This window comes from Cydia pomonella, unplaced genomic scaffold (genome assembly GCF_033807575.1).
Source record: "Cydia pomonella isolate Wapato2018A unplaced genomic scaffold, ilCydPomo1 PGA_scaffold_205, whole genome shotgun sequence".
NCBI classification, from domain to species: domain Eukaryota; kingdom Metazoa; phylum Arthropoda; class Insecta; order Lepidoptera; family Tortricidae; genus Cydia; species Cydia pomonella.
This window is the reverse complement of record NW_026907845.1, coordinates 346,134-363,565: the sequence shown is the minus strand read 5'-3', so window position 1 is coordinate 363,565 and position 17,432 is coordinate 346,134. Positions and strand designations below refer to the sequence as shown.

Below are 17,432 nucleotides of genomic sequence, written 5' to 3'. Positions count from 1 at the left end.
GCAGCTGTTCCTCAGTTTTTGTACAAGCGTTTATACAGTGGAGCTATGGTCCGACTACACCTGCGCGGCGGTCAGAGACTTGCGTGTGCAGTATAACAACGCGTGGCGGGCGCTGTTCCGCCTGCCGCGCTGGTGCAGCGCGAGCGCCATGTTCGCGGTAGGGCGTGCGCCGGGCTGGGACGCGCTGCTGCGCGCGAGAAGCGCCACCGCCAGAAAGGCAATATACGGCTAATTTACGGCTAAATATACGGCATAATTTTAATGTAATATAATATATTGTTATGTAATGTAATTATGTGTAAATGTATAATGTATATGGAAAATTTCTGGATTAAATTTCATTAATTCATTCAAAAATATCTTTACTTGTTTTATGAGGTATTCGGGACGTTATTATGGTGTAGACTTCATCACAGGTGAAAGGAATAAGTCTTATGGACCGGTCGGCAGGGGCACCCGCCGTGCCCAGCTGATCGCGCACTCGGTCAAGCTCAGCGCGGGGGGCTCCGCACGCCATCGCGGCACCCACGAACCTAGTATTCATAGCATCTACCGCTTCCTTCTTTGTGCTATATTTTTTGCCATTTGCATCTACAACGACTTCTGTGAAGTCTACAGGAAGCCGTACATTTTTCCCTCTTTCTTTATTTACTATATGCCACATAGTTCTGCACAAGTTTTGTGTCACGGCCATCTGAGATGAGTAATAAATGCGTTTTACGTTGCAGTATCGCATGTTTATATTCGATATTTAATTTTTGTATGTAATTTATTAGCGCATTATTTGATGGAAACTTACGTTCCAAGTTAAGGCAATCAACTAATAAAGATTTAATGTTTAATATATCTTGTGTGATCCATGATTCGGTATTTTTCGAACGGAAATTTCTTTTTAATGGAAAACAAGTATTTATTCTATTAGATAAAGTATTATTCAGTATTACTACTAGTATTATTCATCTATACAACTATACATAGTTAAGTATACATTTCAAGTTATTTCTTGTTTACGAACTGCGCGTCAACGGAGAAATATAGGATTCAGGTACGGAACCCTGATAAGTATTTTGTCAAGTTTTGTCAATTATTTTGATACGAGTTTTTATCGTTGACTGTACTTTTCTTTCCACAGGCAACTAATACCCATCGAGACAATTCTAACGACCCCAAAAACAATTAGATTGCGTTGTTTTGTAACAGAGTCCCTATGGCTACCTCCTGTCGTCATCATCAGATCAGCTCGATGATACCATAATATTGCATTGTCACCGTAATTACATATGTGTGTACATTTTCAGCTTGATCGGAAACCAGGAAGTGGGTCAATATTTTAATACAAGTTTTTATCGTTGACTGTACATTTCTTTCCACAGGCAACTAATACTCATCGAGACAATTCTAACAACCCCAAACACAATTAATTTGCGTTGTTTTATCCCCGAGTCCCCATGGCTACCTCCTGCCTTCATCATCAGATCAGCTGAATGGTACCATAATATTACATTGTCACCGTACTTACTTATGTATGTAAATTTTCAGCTTTATCGGAGACCAGGCAGTGGGTCAAATTTAACTTGCAAGATTTGACCCGTACATACATAGGTTGTCTGGAAGAGATCGCTTTTTAGCGATAAGACCGCCTGTTGTTACCTGATTCTATTGTCCTTAAAATTCATTTGTAGTTTTACATGTATGTACAATTTATAATTGTTGGTGCAATAAAGAATATTTACTTACATACTTACATTGCAAGTTAAATAAAAGCATGTAATAATTTATGTAATTATTGAAATTTCAGGATGACTAGATTCTGAAGAGTATTATAAAGTTTAATTTGGTTTAATATTTCTAATTTTAGATTTTATTGCTTATGAATTTTAACTGATATGTCAAATATGTAGATCTTTTCACTGACTCAATTACAGTCAGCAATAAGATAGGATTATATTACTCTAAAGCCCAAGCAAGCTAAAATTCAATAGTTTCATACAGTTAGAAATGTGCAGAAGTTGAATGTCATTCGAAAGTATACAAGTACAGGATAAATAAATCAAATTACTTCTTGAAATTTACTATAAATCTGTTTATAACATGGCATTTACCATTTTTTGTATTTTATGATAAAAACTCACAAGCTGATATTTTTATTTTATCCAATAGTTTTCATTTTCTCTGTGGCAAATGCAAATAAGGAATATTACAAGATAAGATACTTAATTCAGGTTCTATTAAATGAGGTATTAACTGTTTCAATCAGGAATATAATTGTATAGTCAGTGCAGAGTGCAACTCCTCTGTAACATTGAACTACGAGCATTAACCACTACGTATGGCTCTTTACACGTTGCACCGATATATGTATATTTATTTTGTCACCAATAAATTATTTCATAATTCGAATATTTACAATTGTAAAGTTTATTTTGTAATCAGGCCACAAGGGCTCTTGCACAAGTCAAGCACTTTGACGGCAGCGAGCAGTGCGGCGAGCGTAAACAGCAAGGTGGTGAGCGGCGACATGTTGGCGGCGTCGGTGGCGGCAGCGGCGGTGATTGTACATCGGCGCCGCCGACACCGTTATATAGAACGTATGCTACGTAATTAGCAATTTATAAATATATGAAGCGAATCTATTCGTATAATTTGTCACAAGTGCTTAGGTCCGATTCGTTATAGATTACTAATTAGGTATTCATATACAAAAACAAAAATACGTGCTGTAATTTATGCAAATAAGACATTGTCCATATAATTATGTTTTGATCAGTGTGATAGCAAAATCTTTTTGTTCTGCAATAAGCGGTATATTAATTATAATGTGATCAATTATCATTGATTATTCTTATGAGAACGTTTTAAATGTAAGATAAAAAAATAACAAAATATTCCGGCCTGAAATAAAACATTTAATACCAATTCAGGTTATTATTATCTCGCCATTTTGTGTGGATAGATAAACATAATCTTAATCATAAAAGAACAGCCTGAATAACATTAAATATTGCTGTTTATTTCTGAGCGTTAATAATCAATTTAATATATTCCTGAAAATTTTACAGACTTCAGAAATTTCAAATCGTTTTATTTTTTACAAGGCGTCTGAAAATTTATATCGATTTTTATCGACATATTTATTTAATATGGTCGTAAAACGTTTCGCATTCATGTGGGTGGTAGGCAGATAACGAAATTTCGATTTTCGTATTTTGCGGTAGACCCTCTGAATGTGATAGTGGCGCCCTTTATACAGAGTTTTGCACAATATTTCCTATTTATAAAAACGTTAAACCAGAATATTCAATTATTAGAGCATGTTACATATATATCTCTTTTGAAACTACTTTTGATATATTAACACCTTTTATGCTATATTTTTTACAAACCACCCGTCAACTATTAGCTTTATAGGCACAGTAAGGACTGTAAACTGAAAGTATCGTACAGGGCTTATATTTTTATTATTTGTCTATAATAGAAGACATCGGTATTTATCCCCCGTTTCATCTCTAATCTATTCTGTGGTGTACGTTGCGGGTTAGTCCTAAATAATGCTCCCGACAGCTTTGACTTCTCATTGGTAATTTTCCACACAAACATCCATGGACAAATTTATAGGACGCCAAAAATAGTTTAATAACTATTTTTTTAATTATTCGCTAAATTTGCCCATGAGTATATTTAATTATTTTATTTGTTTAATGTCTAGGTGCATAAAAGGAATATATTGAAATAAAAACATTAATAATTTCACATTCTAATGAGTGGATCATTAAATAAATGTCCTAGAGCCCTTCTGGTTTTAAAATCGGTTAAGGTTTTGATATCACTATGACATGATCGCGTCCGCTGATTGGTGCACACAGAATGCTATGACAATCGTATCATGGGTCATTTCGTTCGCACTTGTTCATGCGAGCGAGGAATTTCGAGAATTGCGGTTCGTGGTCATAATTATCATAAAAATATCAATACAAATTGTAAATTTGAAATATGGCTCTTATGCGCAGTATTGCACAACTGCTACAGCGCCACCTTGCGGGCATCCATCGGGGCACCTCACCAGCACTGGTGAAATCCTGTCTGAGTACATCGGGGTTATGTTAGGCCCTGTACCGTTCTGGTCTGCATTGCACGCCGTCACCCAGTTGCCCACTGCCACTCCTTTTTGCCGTTGTTGGCACCACTGCACAAGTGACAATAGAATACACATTTATTATTCTGGGTAAAATAATAAAAAAAGTTATCAATATACAGTGTGTCCATATACATATATGCATTAGGGTATTTAGAACCAGTGTACAAAGTATCATAACAACCGGTGTAGCGGTTTTGAAGAAATTAACAAATTACCATTTTTTTACTTTGGAGCAGCCTGTATGTGTTAGTAGCTCCTAAGGTAATATCCTCAAAGAATAGTATGGAACCTTCTTCGACCTTTTTGATTATCTTTTTAGGGTTCCGTAGCCAAATGGCAAAAAACGGAACCCTTATAGATTCGTCATGTCCGTCTGTCAGTCCGATTCTGTCACAGCCACTTTTTTCCGAAACTATAAAAGCTATACTGTTCAAACTTGGTAAGTAGATGTATTCTATGAACCGCATTATGATGTTTACACAAAAATAGAAAAAAAACAATAAATTTTGGGGGTTCCCCATACTTAGAACTGAAACTCAAAAAATTTTTTTTTCATCAAACCCATACGTGTGGGGTATCTAGGGATAGGTCTTCAAAAATGATTTTTAGGTTTCTAATATCATTTTTTTCTAAACTGAATAGTTTGCGCGAGAGACACTTCCAAAGTGAAAAAATGTGTGTCCCCCCCCTGTAACTTCTAAAATAACAGAATGAAAATTTAAAAAAAATATATGATATACATTACCATGCAAACTTCCACCGAAAATTGGTTTGAACGAGATCTAGTTAGTAGTTTTTTTTTGATACGTCATAAAATTAAAAAAAAAAGGATAGGTCTTCAAAAATGATATTTAGGTTCCTAATATCATTTTTTTCGAAACTGAATAGTTTGCGCGAGAGACACTTCCAAAGTGGTAAAATGTGTGTCCAAAGTGGTAAAATGTTGAACAAGATCTAGTAAGTAGATTTTTTTTAATACGTCTTAAATGGTACGGAACCCTTCATGCGCGAGTCCGACTCGCACTTGGCCGCTTTTTATTTATGACACTAAAAAGCTTCTGACTTTTGAAAAATGTCATCGTTATCAAATATTTCGAACAAATTGTCAAAAACACTGCCAAAGATTAACACAGTGTCTTTATTTTTGTTGTCGATTATTGCAAATAACTTTTGTTTGAAAAATTTATTTCTTTATCTTTTGTTCTAATTAAAAAAATATTAACGTAAATTATAGTTGTTAAAATAAACACATAGGTCAGTTCGGTTTGGCACTTAATTACGAAAGGACGTGTTTACTAGTGCGCCTTACCTGCATTGGTAGCTACTCCGTTATCGCGCCGGCCGGCCGCCTGGCTATTGTTTGCGCGCAGATTAGAAGCTATTGAACGGGAATATGAGTGAAAATAGTTTGTCCAGTGAACATGTGGATAGTGTGTTTTGTGACAATGGATCTGAGCATAATAACAAGTCGTACTCACAAGATGATGCCATGTTAAATGATTGGAATGCCGAGAACATTTCAGTAGCTGACATTCAATCACCTATTCTTCGTTCCCAAAAAAGGGTTAGGAATGGCAGTGAGGAAACGGATGAAAATGAGGAGGGGGAATTTAAGTTAGTCGTAAGAAAAAGGAGATCAAAACGTTTAATTCGAAGTCTCTCTCATGATAATTTGCCGGGCAGTTTGTTTACGAATAATAAAGGCACTACAAAGATCTTACCTCAGGAAAGACAACCTGTACGGCAAGACAATATAGAATCCACCGACAAAACTTGCGAGGTCTGTCTTACGTCTAAAGATGAATTGCCTAAACAAGTCGGTTTGGCAAAATTACTGAGATCGGAAGGAATACAGAATATTCAAAAAATTACATATAAAAATTCGTTCAAGGTATTGATAAGATTTAATGATAAAGAGAGCGCTGAACAACTTGTAAAATCAACTAAATTTAATGATTCCGGATATAGGTGCCAGCTAACGAGCGAGTTAAACTTCACGTATGGTGTAATTAGACAAATAGAATTAGACGTCACAGAGGAGGAAATAAAGAATACTTTTGAGTGCGAACACAAAATAGTGTCAGCAAGAAGACTAAAACGCCTAAACGAAAACGGTACTTGGGTGGACAGCGAAACTGTAAGATTGTGTTTTATGTCACCTACCTTGCCAACACGTGTATATGCATATGGATATGGGATAAAAGTGGAGTTAAATTACTTTCCTGTCACCCAATGTTCGGTTTGTTGGAAATTCGGTCATGTAACGAGATTGTGCTCAAACAAAAAGAAAGTATGCCCCAAATGTGGGGGTGATCATGTCAACTGTGAGACCAAAGTCTACGTATGCGTCAACTGTAAAGGAGGTCATATGGCACTTGATAAACAATGTCCGGCATATCTCAAAGAAAAATCAATTCGCACAATTATGACAGAGAAAAATTGCTCATATCGTATAGCATTACAGACCATACTAAACCAGGATGAGAATCATTCAAAGAAAACTCCCGAGAACAAAGCCGAATTCATAGCCGATCAAATTCAGGTACCAGGAACATCCCATTCTCCATCCACAAAATACAGTGACGCTCTTATAAATAACGGGAACAGAACCAATACAGACTCAGAAATGGAACACGATGGGGATGAACCGGAAAAGAATAAAACAAAGAACCGAAGACAACCTGATACTAAACAACAAAAAAAAAAAAGCCTACGAGGCCAACTTTATTAGAACCAAGTGGATGTGAACCAAAAGTCGAATTAGACAAAACAGCTACAAGGGGAAAAAGTAACACGAAAGAAAATAACACTCCACGTCAAGAAAATAGGAAAGAAAATATAGATTCGTTATCATGGGTTCTATTCCTCAGAAAGGTTAAAAATATTTATATGTCACAAACATCATTAGAGGAAAAGGTAAAGGAAGGTTTGAAACTGGTTATGGATGCCATTAAAATGTTTGTTTTACATTTTCTGTCAAATAATGAGTTTTTGAATTGTATAGTTTCTAGTCTTTTCAATGGATAAGGAGCTCATATTAAATATTGTACAATGGAATGCACAAAGTGTTCGACCGAAACGATTACAATTTGAAGCAATTTTAAATCAAGAAAAAGTTCATATTGCAATAATAAGTGAAACCTGGTTGGAGCCTGAATTGGAGCTGACCTTTAGTGGTTACAACGTATTTCGCTGTGACAGAGACGATGGTTATGGAGGCGTAGCTATTATAGTACATAAGTCCATTCAATCATATTCAAGTACCAGTACATTTATTACCAATAATTCACAGATTGAAATTTTGCATGTGAAGATTACAAATTGTAAGTATCTAGAAAATATACTGTCAATATATTGTCCTTCGTCGGTACACACTACGCAGAGCGATTGGGATGGTATTTTCTCAAAATTTCCGAAACTGTCATTGATAGCCGGAGACCTAAATGGTCACCACACTAGCTGGTCCTACAAAAACGACAACAGAGGTAGACAATTGGCCGATTCAGCGCTTGAACACGGCTACATTCCGTTGAACGATGGCAATCCTACGAGAATTAAATTAGTCAATGTTACATTACAAGAATCATCGCCGGACGTAACCTTTGTATCCACTGACATAGCTATTTATTTTACGTGGAAAGTTACAAACGAAAATTTAGGTAGCGATCATTTGATAATTAAATACTCTTTAAAGTTTAATAGGGCGCGAACATATACTTCTAGACGTAATTTTAAAAAAGCTGACTGGATGGCATACAGATTATACATTGAGGAACAATTAACAACACGGTTAACGGAAAACGAGGACATACAAGGTATGTACAATACATTCTTAGAACTTGTAAATGAGTCGGCCAACAAATATATACCCCAAATTAAAATAAGTAACGACCCCACTCAGCAATTTACGCCGAAACCCTATTGGTCCACCGAATTATCTAAAATTGTTGCACAGAGACGGTTAGCGTTAAAACTATTTCGTAGAAACCCTACACCACAAAACCTAAATATATTTGAAAAAGTTAACTTAGAAAGTAAAACACTAATTAGGCGGGCAAAAAATAAGTGTTGGCACAAGTTTTGTACCGATTTAGGCCAGTCTACCACTGCGTCAGAAGTATGGCAAAAAATGCGTTGGGCAAAATGTTCCAGAAGTAATACTTTTACAGTGTCTGACGAGAAAAAAAACGAGTTACTTTGCAGTTTAACTCCAGATTTCGTGATGCGTCCCAAACCCACGTTTAAGTCAAATAATGAATTGTTAGAAAAAGAGTTTGATTTTCATGAACTAATTTGTTGTTTAAAAAAGAAAGATACTGCGCCCGGAGAAGATGATGTAACCTACTCTATGATATTTAACCTACCCATCTGCGCTAAAAGATATTTATTGATGTTATATAACCGTATGTTTATTAACGCTTATATTCCGGAGCAATGGTGCAATATACAAGTGATACCTATCCCCAAACAGGGACATCAAAATAACATGGAGGTCAAATTGCGTCCCATATCCTTAATATCTTGCATCTGTAAAATCTTCCATGCTATGCTAACGAAGAGATTAGAATGGTACACCGAAAAACATAAAATTCTAGCAGAATCTGTTACAGGCTTTAGAAGGGGACAGTCCTGTATCGATGCCTTAGTCCGTCTCATTACTTATATACAAATCGGATTCGCTGAGAAAATGCCAACCCTCGCCTGCTTTCTTGATATAGATAATGCCTACAATAATGTGTTAATAGAAAGAATCGTAACAACATTAGATGACTTATCTGTGGGATCAAAATATTGTAAATATTTATGGGAGTTTCTTAGTAATAGAAAAGTGAAAATAAGAGGCATGCATGATATAACTAGACGCTGTAGTAGGGGTCTAGCCCAAGGCGATCCAATGTCTCCAATATTGTTCAATCTCGTCACGCATAAAATAGCCCAATATACTGAAAATGTAATATTATCGCAGTACGCAGATGATTTAGTGATATATAACAAGTCGTATAACTTAAGTGAAAATATCATGTATTTGCAAGTAGCACTTAATAAAATTGGGGCTATCTTAGAAAACCTAGGTTTAGAGATTTCTCACGATAAAACAAAGAGTTGTCTATTTCACCGAGGGCACCGAACACCACACATAGATTTGACATATAAGAATGAAGCAATCAGTTCAGTAGTAAAAGTCAAATACTTAGGATTCTGGTTAGATAAATCGCTACTTTTCAATATCCACATAAATGAGACAAGGGCTAAAGTGTCTAAGCACCTAAACATACTTAAAGTTTTAGCGGGGCCGTCGTGGGGAGTACACCCCACGCATCTAAGGAGACTGTATATAGCACTAATTAGAAGTAGGCTTGATTATGCGTGCTTTATTTATGATTGTAGTGCTAAATCTCATGTAGAAAAATTAGATAGGCTACAAAATCAGGCATTAAGAATAATTGGAGGATTCATACGAACGACACCAATACATGTGATGGAGACTGAACTAGGTATGCAACCCTTGTACTTGCGCAGAAAATTTTTAGCTACCAAATATAGTTTAAAGTGCCTTTCCTTCTTAAATAACACAACTTTAGAGCTTTTAAAATCACTTAATTTGTCAATTCAAAATAGATATTGGAATAGAAAAAAAAAGCCCCTTTTAGCATTAATTTACAATGATATTAAATCTGAAACAGTATCTGCATCAAACCCTCTTAAAATGTTCACTTTAAATACATGGGTGTCAAATATAAATACAAAAGATATTATAGCTAGTAATTTAGACTTAGTTGATCGCTCCAAGCAAACGTACGATTTCCGGGACTTGAAAAACGTTGTTTTATGTGAATTAAATGAGAAATATAGTGGTTGGCACAAAATATATACAGACGGATCTAAAGACGTAAGTAGTACAGGGGCCGCATACCATGATCCTAAGAATAACGTCAATAGTACATATAAGATAGCATCAGAGATATGTATTATGTCAGCGGAACTATTTGCAATTTCAGAAGCCGTGTCTTATGCGTGTAACTTAAAACTGAAAAATGTCGTCATATTTACGGATAGCAAAAGCGCGTTGCAGCACATAGCTCGCTGCGCCTCTGGATACAGAGGCACAGCGTTAGCTTACACTGTGTTGCATAAATTAAATACGATACCCACTGACATGACATTGAAATTGCAGTGGGTCCCCTCACACATAGGGTTAAGAGGTAATGAGGAGGCCGATACCCTAGCAAAAGACGCATGTACAAAAGGCGCGGGTGTGTATATTTTTCCAGACTTCACTGAGAAACTACTTAAGTATAAAAGAAAAACTCATTATGTCTGGAAAGAACACTTTGATGAACGTTCCAAAGAAAAGGGAGTGTGGTACAAGACGATGCAATCGGAACCTCCTCATATTCCTTGGTTTACTAACAGTAATTTAAATAGACAGTTACTTAAGATTGGTTTAAGAGTGCGTTCCGGGCATATTCCGTCAAAAAAGTTTGCTTACTTGATGAGAAAAGAACCATCCCCAAATTGCGAAGTTTGCGGTTCCATGGAAGATGTGCAACATATTTTGACGGAATGTGCACGGAATGAAAACGATAGACAAGCGTTACTAATTGCCCTTAAGGTAAATAGATTGGATATAGGTGCTTTTCAGAGCATCTTAGCTGTACCGACATCAGAAGAGGCTAAAAAGATATTTTTATATGTACTAGACTATTTTAAAAGGTACAAGTCCCGTAACTAGACATGTAAGAATACTAGAATAAGGTACGATGGGGCTGGCATAATCATGTAACTGATTTAAGTCCCTAAATAATAAATAGAAAAAAAAAAAAAAAAAAAAAAAAAAATAAACACATAGGTATTAACGTCTTGACGGACATTATATTTTAATATTGTTTTATAGGTACTTGATAGAGTTTTTTAAAGGAAATTGAATTACTCTTTAAGTTTATAATTTTCGTGATGTGAACCTTTTAAATTAGAAATTTAAAAATTTAATCATGACTTAGTTTAGTAAAATCATTAGTTAAATAAATTATAAGTATTTAATTAGTTCGTAAGTTTTCTAACACAATATATTATTGTTAAAGAAACAAATAAAATGAAATGAAATAAAATGAACTGACCTACAAATTTAAATGAAATAAAATGAACTGACCTACAAATTTAAATGAAATAAAATGAACTGACCTACAAATCTAAATGAAATAAAATGAACTGACCTACAAATTTAAAAAATGCACATCAAAAGAACATCTCAGCATCTCACATACTTTAACTTAAAAAATGAAACCTGGATGTTGAAATTTTTGCGTTATTACGCAATATTAACGTAATTAAGGTTCCGTACCCAAAGGGTGAAATGGGACCCCATTATTAGTAACTCCGCTGTCCGTCCGTCCGTCCGTCTGTCACCAGGCTGTATCTCATGAACCGTGATTGCGTTGAAATTTTCACAGATGATGTATTTCTGTTGCCGCTATAATAACAAATTCTAAAAGTACGGATCCCTCGGTGGGCGATTCTGAGTGGCACTTTCCGTTTTTTGTATAACCATTTGTATTTTAGTAAATATTAGAATTACAAGCAGGTCAATGAGTCCTCATAACACAATTGTACTAACACTATTAATTATTTTGTGCTATTTATCAGCAAGTGATAAAACGAGACAAAAAAGTTGATCTTACATCATCAATATTAACTATTCCACCTCCGGGTGGAAAGGGGACTCCATTGGAGGGTATTGTGATCGGAGTTGATATGCCTGTAAAATAGTTAAAAGGACAGATTAGAACATATTTTAGTAAATAAGTATGGTATTTCAATTATAAATTTAAATAAATTTAATAGCAGGAATAGAATATCAAATCCAATATATGATAATATAAAAGCTATCTTTAGACATCTGTGTGGTTTCATAGTGTTTCATATTGGATACAATTAACTGTTTGTTTTTTTACAGAAAGTAACCGTTCTGTAAACTATATCATAAATAGCAAAAGATTTGTAAATAGCTTGGTTTCAATATAACTTTCTTTCAGAAAATTATCCTTATTTTGAAATTATTTTTTATAAAAAAATATAATTAATTAAATTATCTTTTCTGTTTATTGACAAGTGAATAAGAATTAAGTATGGTCAGCCATTGATCAGATACACAAATAGCCAAGCGAATATCTAGCGAACACGTTGCCGCTCGATGCTTTAGATAACTAAGCACCTGCCTCTTCCACTCCCTAGTCAAAATGAGGACGAGTGAGATTTTAATATTAAGTAAAAAAATCTTTTGAAAAAAGACGATAATTTTGAAGTGAAAACTTCTTTAGGTGCGTCGGGCATTTTTTGAGATGGGTAAAACCATTAAACTCGTGACACTGTTACCGCTACAGTAACCGACACCTAATAAAGCTTAAAATATTTCCTGACGATTTAAAGAATACACAAGTATGTAAGTTTGTTAGTTATGTTTGTTAAGTTTTCACTTCTGTCGGCACTCCCGGAGTGCCGAAAAGAGTGGTTAACTGATGAACAGGTATACTACGTATAGTTACCAATTTGCGCAGAATTGCAGTTCCTCTGGGCTTTGACGGCGGCGAGCAGTGCGGCGAGCGTAAACAGCAGGGTGGCGAGCGGCGACATGACGGCGGCGTCGGTGGCGGCGGCGGCGGTGATGGTAAACGGCGCCGCCGACACCGTTATATAGCACGTATACTACGTAATTAGCAGTTTATAATTATGCGAAGCGAATTTCCGATTAGTTATAGATTACTAATTAGGTAAATAAACAGAAACACGTGCTGTAATTAATACAAATGATACTTTGTCCATATGTTTTTATCAGTATACTAGCAAAATATTTTTTTCTGCTATTATTTATTATTATTATTCTCTTACAAATTCTCGGGACCATGGGGTCCCGGGCATTTTGAAGGCGTGCGTGGGGCCGAAGCCAACACGTAGAGGCCCCTTGTAATAAGACAATTTACTCTAAAAGTAATGTGACACCAACCGACGATTATCCCTGTTCACACTATAGCAGTGCACCCAAGGACAAGCCCAGGTTAGTGTAGGACTATTGTAAGAAAAAGGTACAAAAAGGAACCGGGCTATTGGATTGAGTTGCTAGTGGACTGGTAACCGAGACTATAGAGGTGACTATGGCACCTGCCCTGATCATATGTTATAAAAACACGAAAAAATGGACAGGTGGTGACTCGCCAACTCACAATATGGGTCCCCGAAAACGGCCGCTCGCACAGAGCGACAAGGGGACAACATTGCGTGAGCGGCTCAGGATGTGGAGAGGTGTGCGCCGCTTTCTACCCAGTGGCTGTCAGCAGCCACTGTGCCAACTCGCGTCTTATGCATATTTCACTTCCACCCTGCGAGCATATAGCTCTGACACCCCACTCTGGACGGCCGGTAAAGGCAAGCCAAAGGTGAGAGTCCTGCGGCCCCTGCTCAGTGTTCACTCCAGCCGGCCAATCAAGGCAAGCCGGAGAGAGGGGCCTGTCCGAATCTCGGGGGCATGGGACCCAAGGGACGTCACTTCCCATTCAGCTCGCCACAAGCTGCCCTGGGGGCTTATTATTATTATTATTTATTTCCAAAATACATAGTTGTACAGCATAACAGTATATACTAAATCACCGCAAAACTACAAACAAACTGAAACAAAAATAGGTTAACTAATAATATTATGTACAATTACTAATTAGGCATCGACAGTTTCTAGGCAGGTTACCACACTAAGCTATAACACTGATTATGCTATAAGGGTTATATCATGATATGATTTTTCTTATGGGAACATTTTAAGAGTACGATGTATTTTCGAACACACATATTCCGGTCTAATATAAAACATTTGATACCCATTCATGTTATTTCTATTATGCTTTTTTGTGTAAATAAACAAAAAAAAAACAGTCTTATTCATAATTAACATTAAATATTACTTTATATTTCTGAGCGTTAATAATCAATTTCAAATATTTATGATAATTTTACAGGATTCAGAAATTTCAAATCGATTTATTTTTTACAGAGCGTCAGAAATTTCACATCTATTTTTATCGACATATTTATTTCATATGGTCGTAAAAATGTTTTCCATTCATAGTGGGTGGATCGTGAAATGATAAAAGCATGCAGCGAATATAAAACTAAGCACTTTCTTTATGACTTTATTATCATTCCCAATACTTGGTTATTTTTCAAAATTCAAAATTCAAATTCAAAATTCAAAAATGTATTCTGCAAGTAGGTCTCAAGGGCTCTTTTACATCTATATTTTATATCTATACGAGATCAGTTTATTGTCAGCTTCGAAAATAATTTTATCTTTATAATTCGTTCTCCAGCACTTACTTTTCTTTTTGTTGTGACGAGCATCATTTACGATTTACGATAATTAATTTTTTTTTTCTTTGTATGAGCTTGAGGGTAATTATTATTAGTTCGCTGTATATAAAATATAATATATATATATATATATATATATAATCGTCTGGACTTAAACCGCCTAAAAGGCTCCTTGTTTGAGCTTATCGCGAACAGACAGATGTGGTGGCGTACTTTGTTTTAAAAGATGTAGTGATATTTTTGGTTAACAATAAAATAAATATTGCAAATAGAGCAAATCATAAGCTATAAAAATCACCCTCAGTGTATATTTTGCTGTATTATTTTTAGTACTTTCAGATTGTAGTATTAGACGTAACGATAGTAGTTCGTTCACGGTATGATTTACCACGCTATATTTAACTCTCCATACTACGTTATAAACCACATACGGAGTTAAGTGCTATGGAAAAACAAACGTTATCCGAATACTTAAAACATTACCTGAAACTAACCTGGCACGTGTAGGTATTTTAAACCTTCTGTAGTTCGTAATTATTAATATGTTGTAAGCTAGTATTGAAATTAGATGGATTAAAGGAAAATTTGTATGATTCTATTGAAATCGGAAAAAAAATTGAAACTACCTACAAAAAAAAAATCAAAACGCTTGGGTATAATATTGTAGTATATGAACAATTGAACAGCTCCATCAGTTATTTTCGTTTTGTCGCCTGTTTATTTATGAAAGATACTAGGTACCTACAAGGTGAAATTTTAACCACCATTCATACTCTGCGTAGCGACTTTCTTTATAGGTCATAGGTACTGAATAACTTTTATTATAGGGAAAATACCTAAATCACGAAAAAAAATTAGCTATCCTATAGAAATGACATCAGCCGAAATGTATGAAACAGTCAAAACTTTTTTCGCGATTTCGGCATCGGTCTCATAGTAAAAGTTCTTCAGTATCACTTATCAAGTTATTAAGTAGAGTATGAACGGTGGTTAAAATTTCACCTTGTATGTAGCCTCTAAGCATTGGGTTGCAAGTGTAGGAGAAGGAAAACTCCAAAATCAAACCCGGGACGGAGTCCCCGTTAGGCATGAGTAGGGTCCATCCTGAAATGTACGGTAGACTCCTGCAGCCAACCTGGCTCCACACGTATTGGCTTGCCTTTCCTGTGGGTCCGGCCAGTGAGGTCGAGAGGGTGGCGCAGGTGCTGGGCATCCCGTTTTCCTTAACTCCGTCCCAGGCGGTGTAATGTCTCTGGACATTGCACCATAGATCGTCTGAAATAGACGCTAAGGCCAGTAGTATGTATATCAGATATTAGATTAGAACAGATCTATTCATCAGAGTCTGGCGGACATTAAAGAGCTAGGAATCGCATTGATGCTTTTAAAATGTGACGCTGGCGGCATAATATATATTGGACCGAACACAGGACCAACGCTTCAATACTCAAGGAGATCGGAGTAACCACGGGTACCTGGGCTGGGGCTGGGTAGCCTGGGCTCTCAACCAGATGTCTCCGAGGAGTTTTTGAATTCTTCGGACATAATGCCAGAAAGACTGTAGACAACCTGGGAAAACTTATGGTCACTGGTTCGGTAGAAGTAAAGAGAATATTCATACTCATATTCTTTATTTGTATTGATCATACATTGTCGTAGATAGAATATATACCTATAGGTATATCACTGCTGTGAATAGGGCCGCAAACCAACGCAATGGTCTGACCAGGTCAGCGAGTCGCTATTCATTAAGGTCTATGATGCCTTAGAAGTCGAAAGAGATCCAATGGCCATAGAATGGTTTATACCTCATTGATTCGCTGAATTAAATTTGCTAACCAGATCATTTTCATACATGGCTTGTCATGTACATTCTACTTTATAAATTTAAAAACAAATAGTTTTTATTACGGTCATGAATCCATAATAAACTTAATACTACAATACAAAACGATAAAATTGAATATGATAAGGTAAAACGATAATTAATTTAATAATTTACAACCTGTCTATACGTTCTAGGGTCGTTATTTCGTCGAGCTTATATTTTTCTACGGTACACCCGCTTAATGTAAAATCTATACGTTGTACGACTAAAAAAAAGCGGCCAAGTGCAAGTCGGACGCGCCCATGAAGGGTTCCGTACGTATGACGTATTAAAAATAACTACTTACCAGATCTCGTTAACCTCAATATAATTTTTGAAGACCTATCCATATACACCACACGTATGGGTTTGACGAAAAAAAAATTTGAGTTTCAGTTCTAAGTATGGGGAACCCCCAAAATTTATTGTTTTTTTTTTCTATTTTTGTGTGAAAATCTTAATGCGGTTCATAGAATACATCTACTTACCAAGTTTGAACAGTACCTATATTTCTTATAGGTTCGGAAAAAAGTGGCTGTGACATAAACGGACAGACAGACGGACATGACGAATCTATAAGGGTTCCGTTTTTTGCCATTTGGCTACGGAACCCTAAAACCAATGCATTTTTTCTTCTTTTTTTAGGTGTGCTTCCGCACCTTGAAAATTTGAGCCTTCCATACATTTTTTTGTGTCATTTTGTTTTCGTTATGAGACGATGAGTTAAGGTGTAAAATTAATGTGCAACTACGCCCCGACCTAGGTTTGCGATGTAGAGCCCAATTCTGAAATCTAAGTCGAGCCTTCGCATGAAGTGGTTTCACATGCTTGTTCCGCCCGACTCCTTGTTTCTTTCTCCAGACCTTCGCCTTTGTACTCTCACAGCTCACAGATGCGGCATGTTCTAAGGCATTTAATAGACTAGCATACTAATCGTCGTAGCATATAACTGGCCTATGTTCTGTCTTAGTACAACGTAATAACATGTAATACGGCATCAGTAACGGATAAGGCGACAATAAAAAGGCTTTCATGATTATCACTATATTCAAAATATTTGTATGGTACTATAAA

At 36.0% G+C, this 17,432-nt stretch overlaps 1 protein-coding gene across 1 annotated transcript; it reads right to left on the bottom strand.

Annotated features, from left to right (window-relative positions):
• Window positions 1–2,394: 2,394 nt before the first annotated feature.
• LOC133533785 (uncharacterized) lies at window positions 2,395–16,348 on the bottom strand. Its single transcript, XM_061872833.1, has 5 exons — window positions 16,331–16,348; window positions 15,627–15,743; window positions 12,679–12,838; window positions 11,815–11,891; window positions 2,395–4,183 (listed from the first exon to the last, which is right to left on the bottom strand). The coding sequence occupies exons 1-5, from the start codon at window positions 16,346–16,348 to the stop codon at window positions 3,998–4,000; spliced, it is 558 nt and encodes a 185-aa protein (XP_061728817.1). The 3' UTR covers window positions 2,395–3,997.
• Window positions 16,349–17,432: the final 1,084 nt, after the last annotated feature.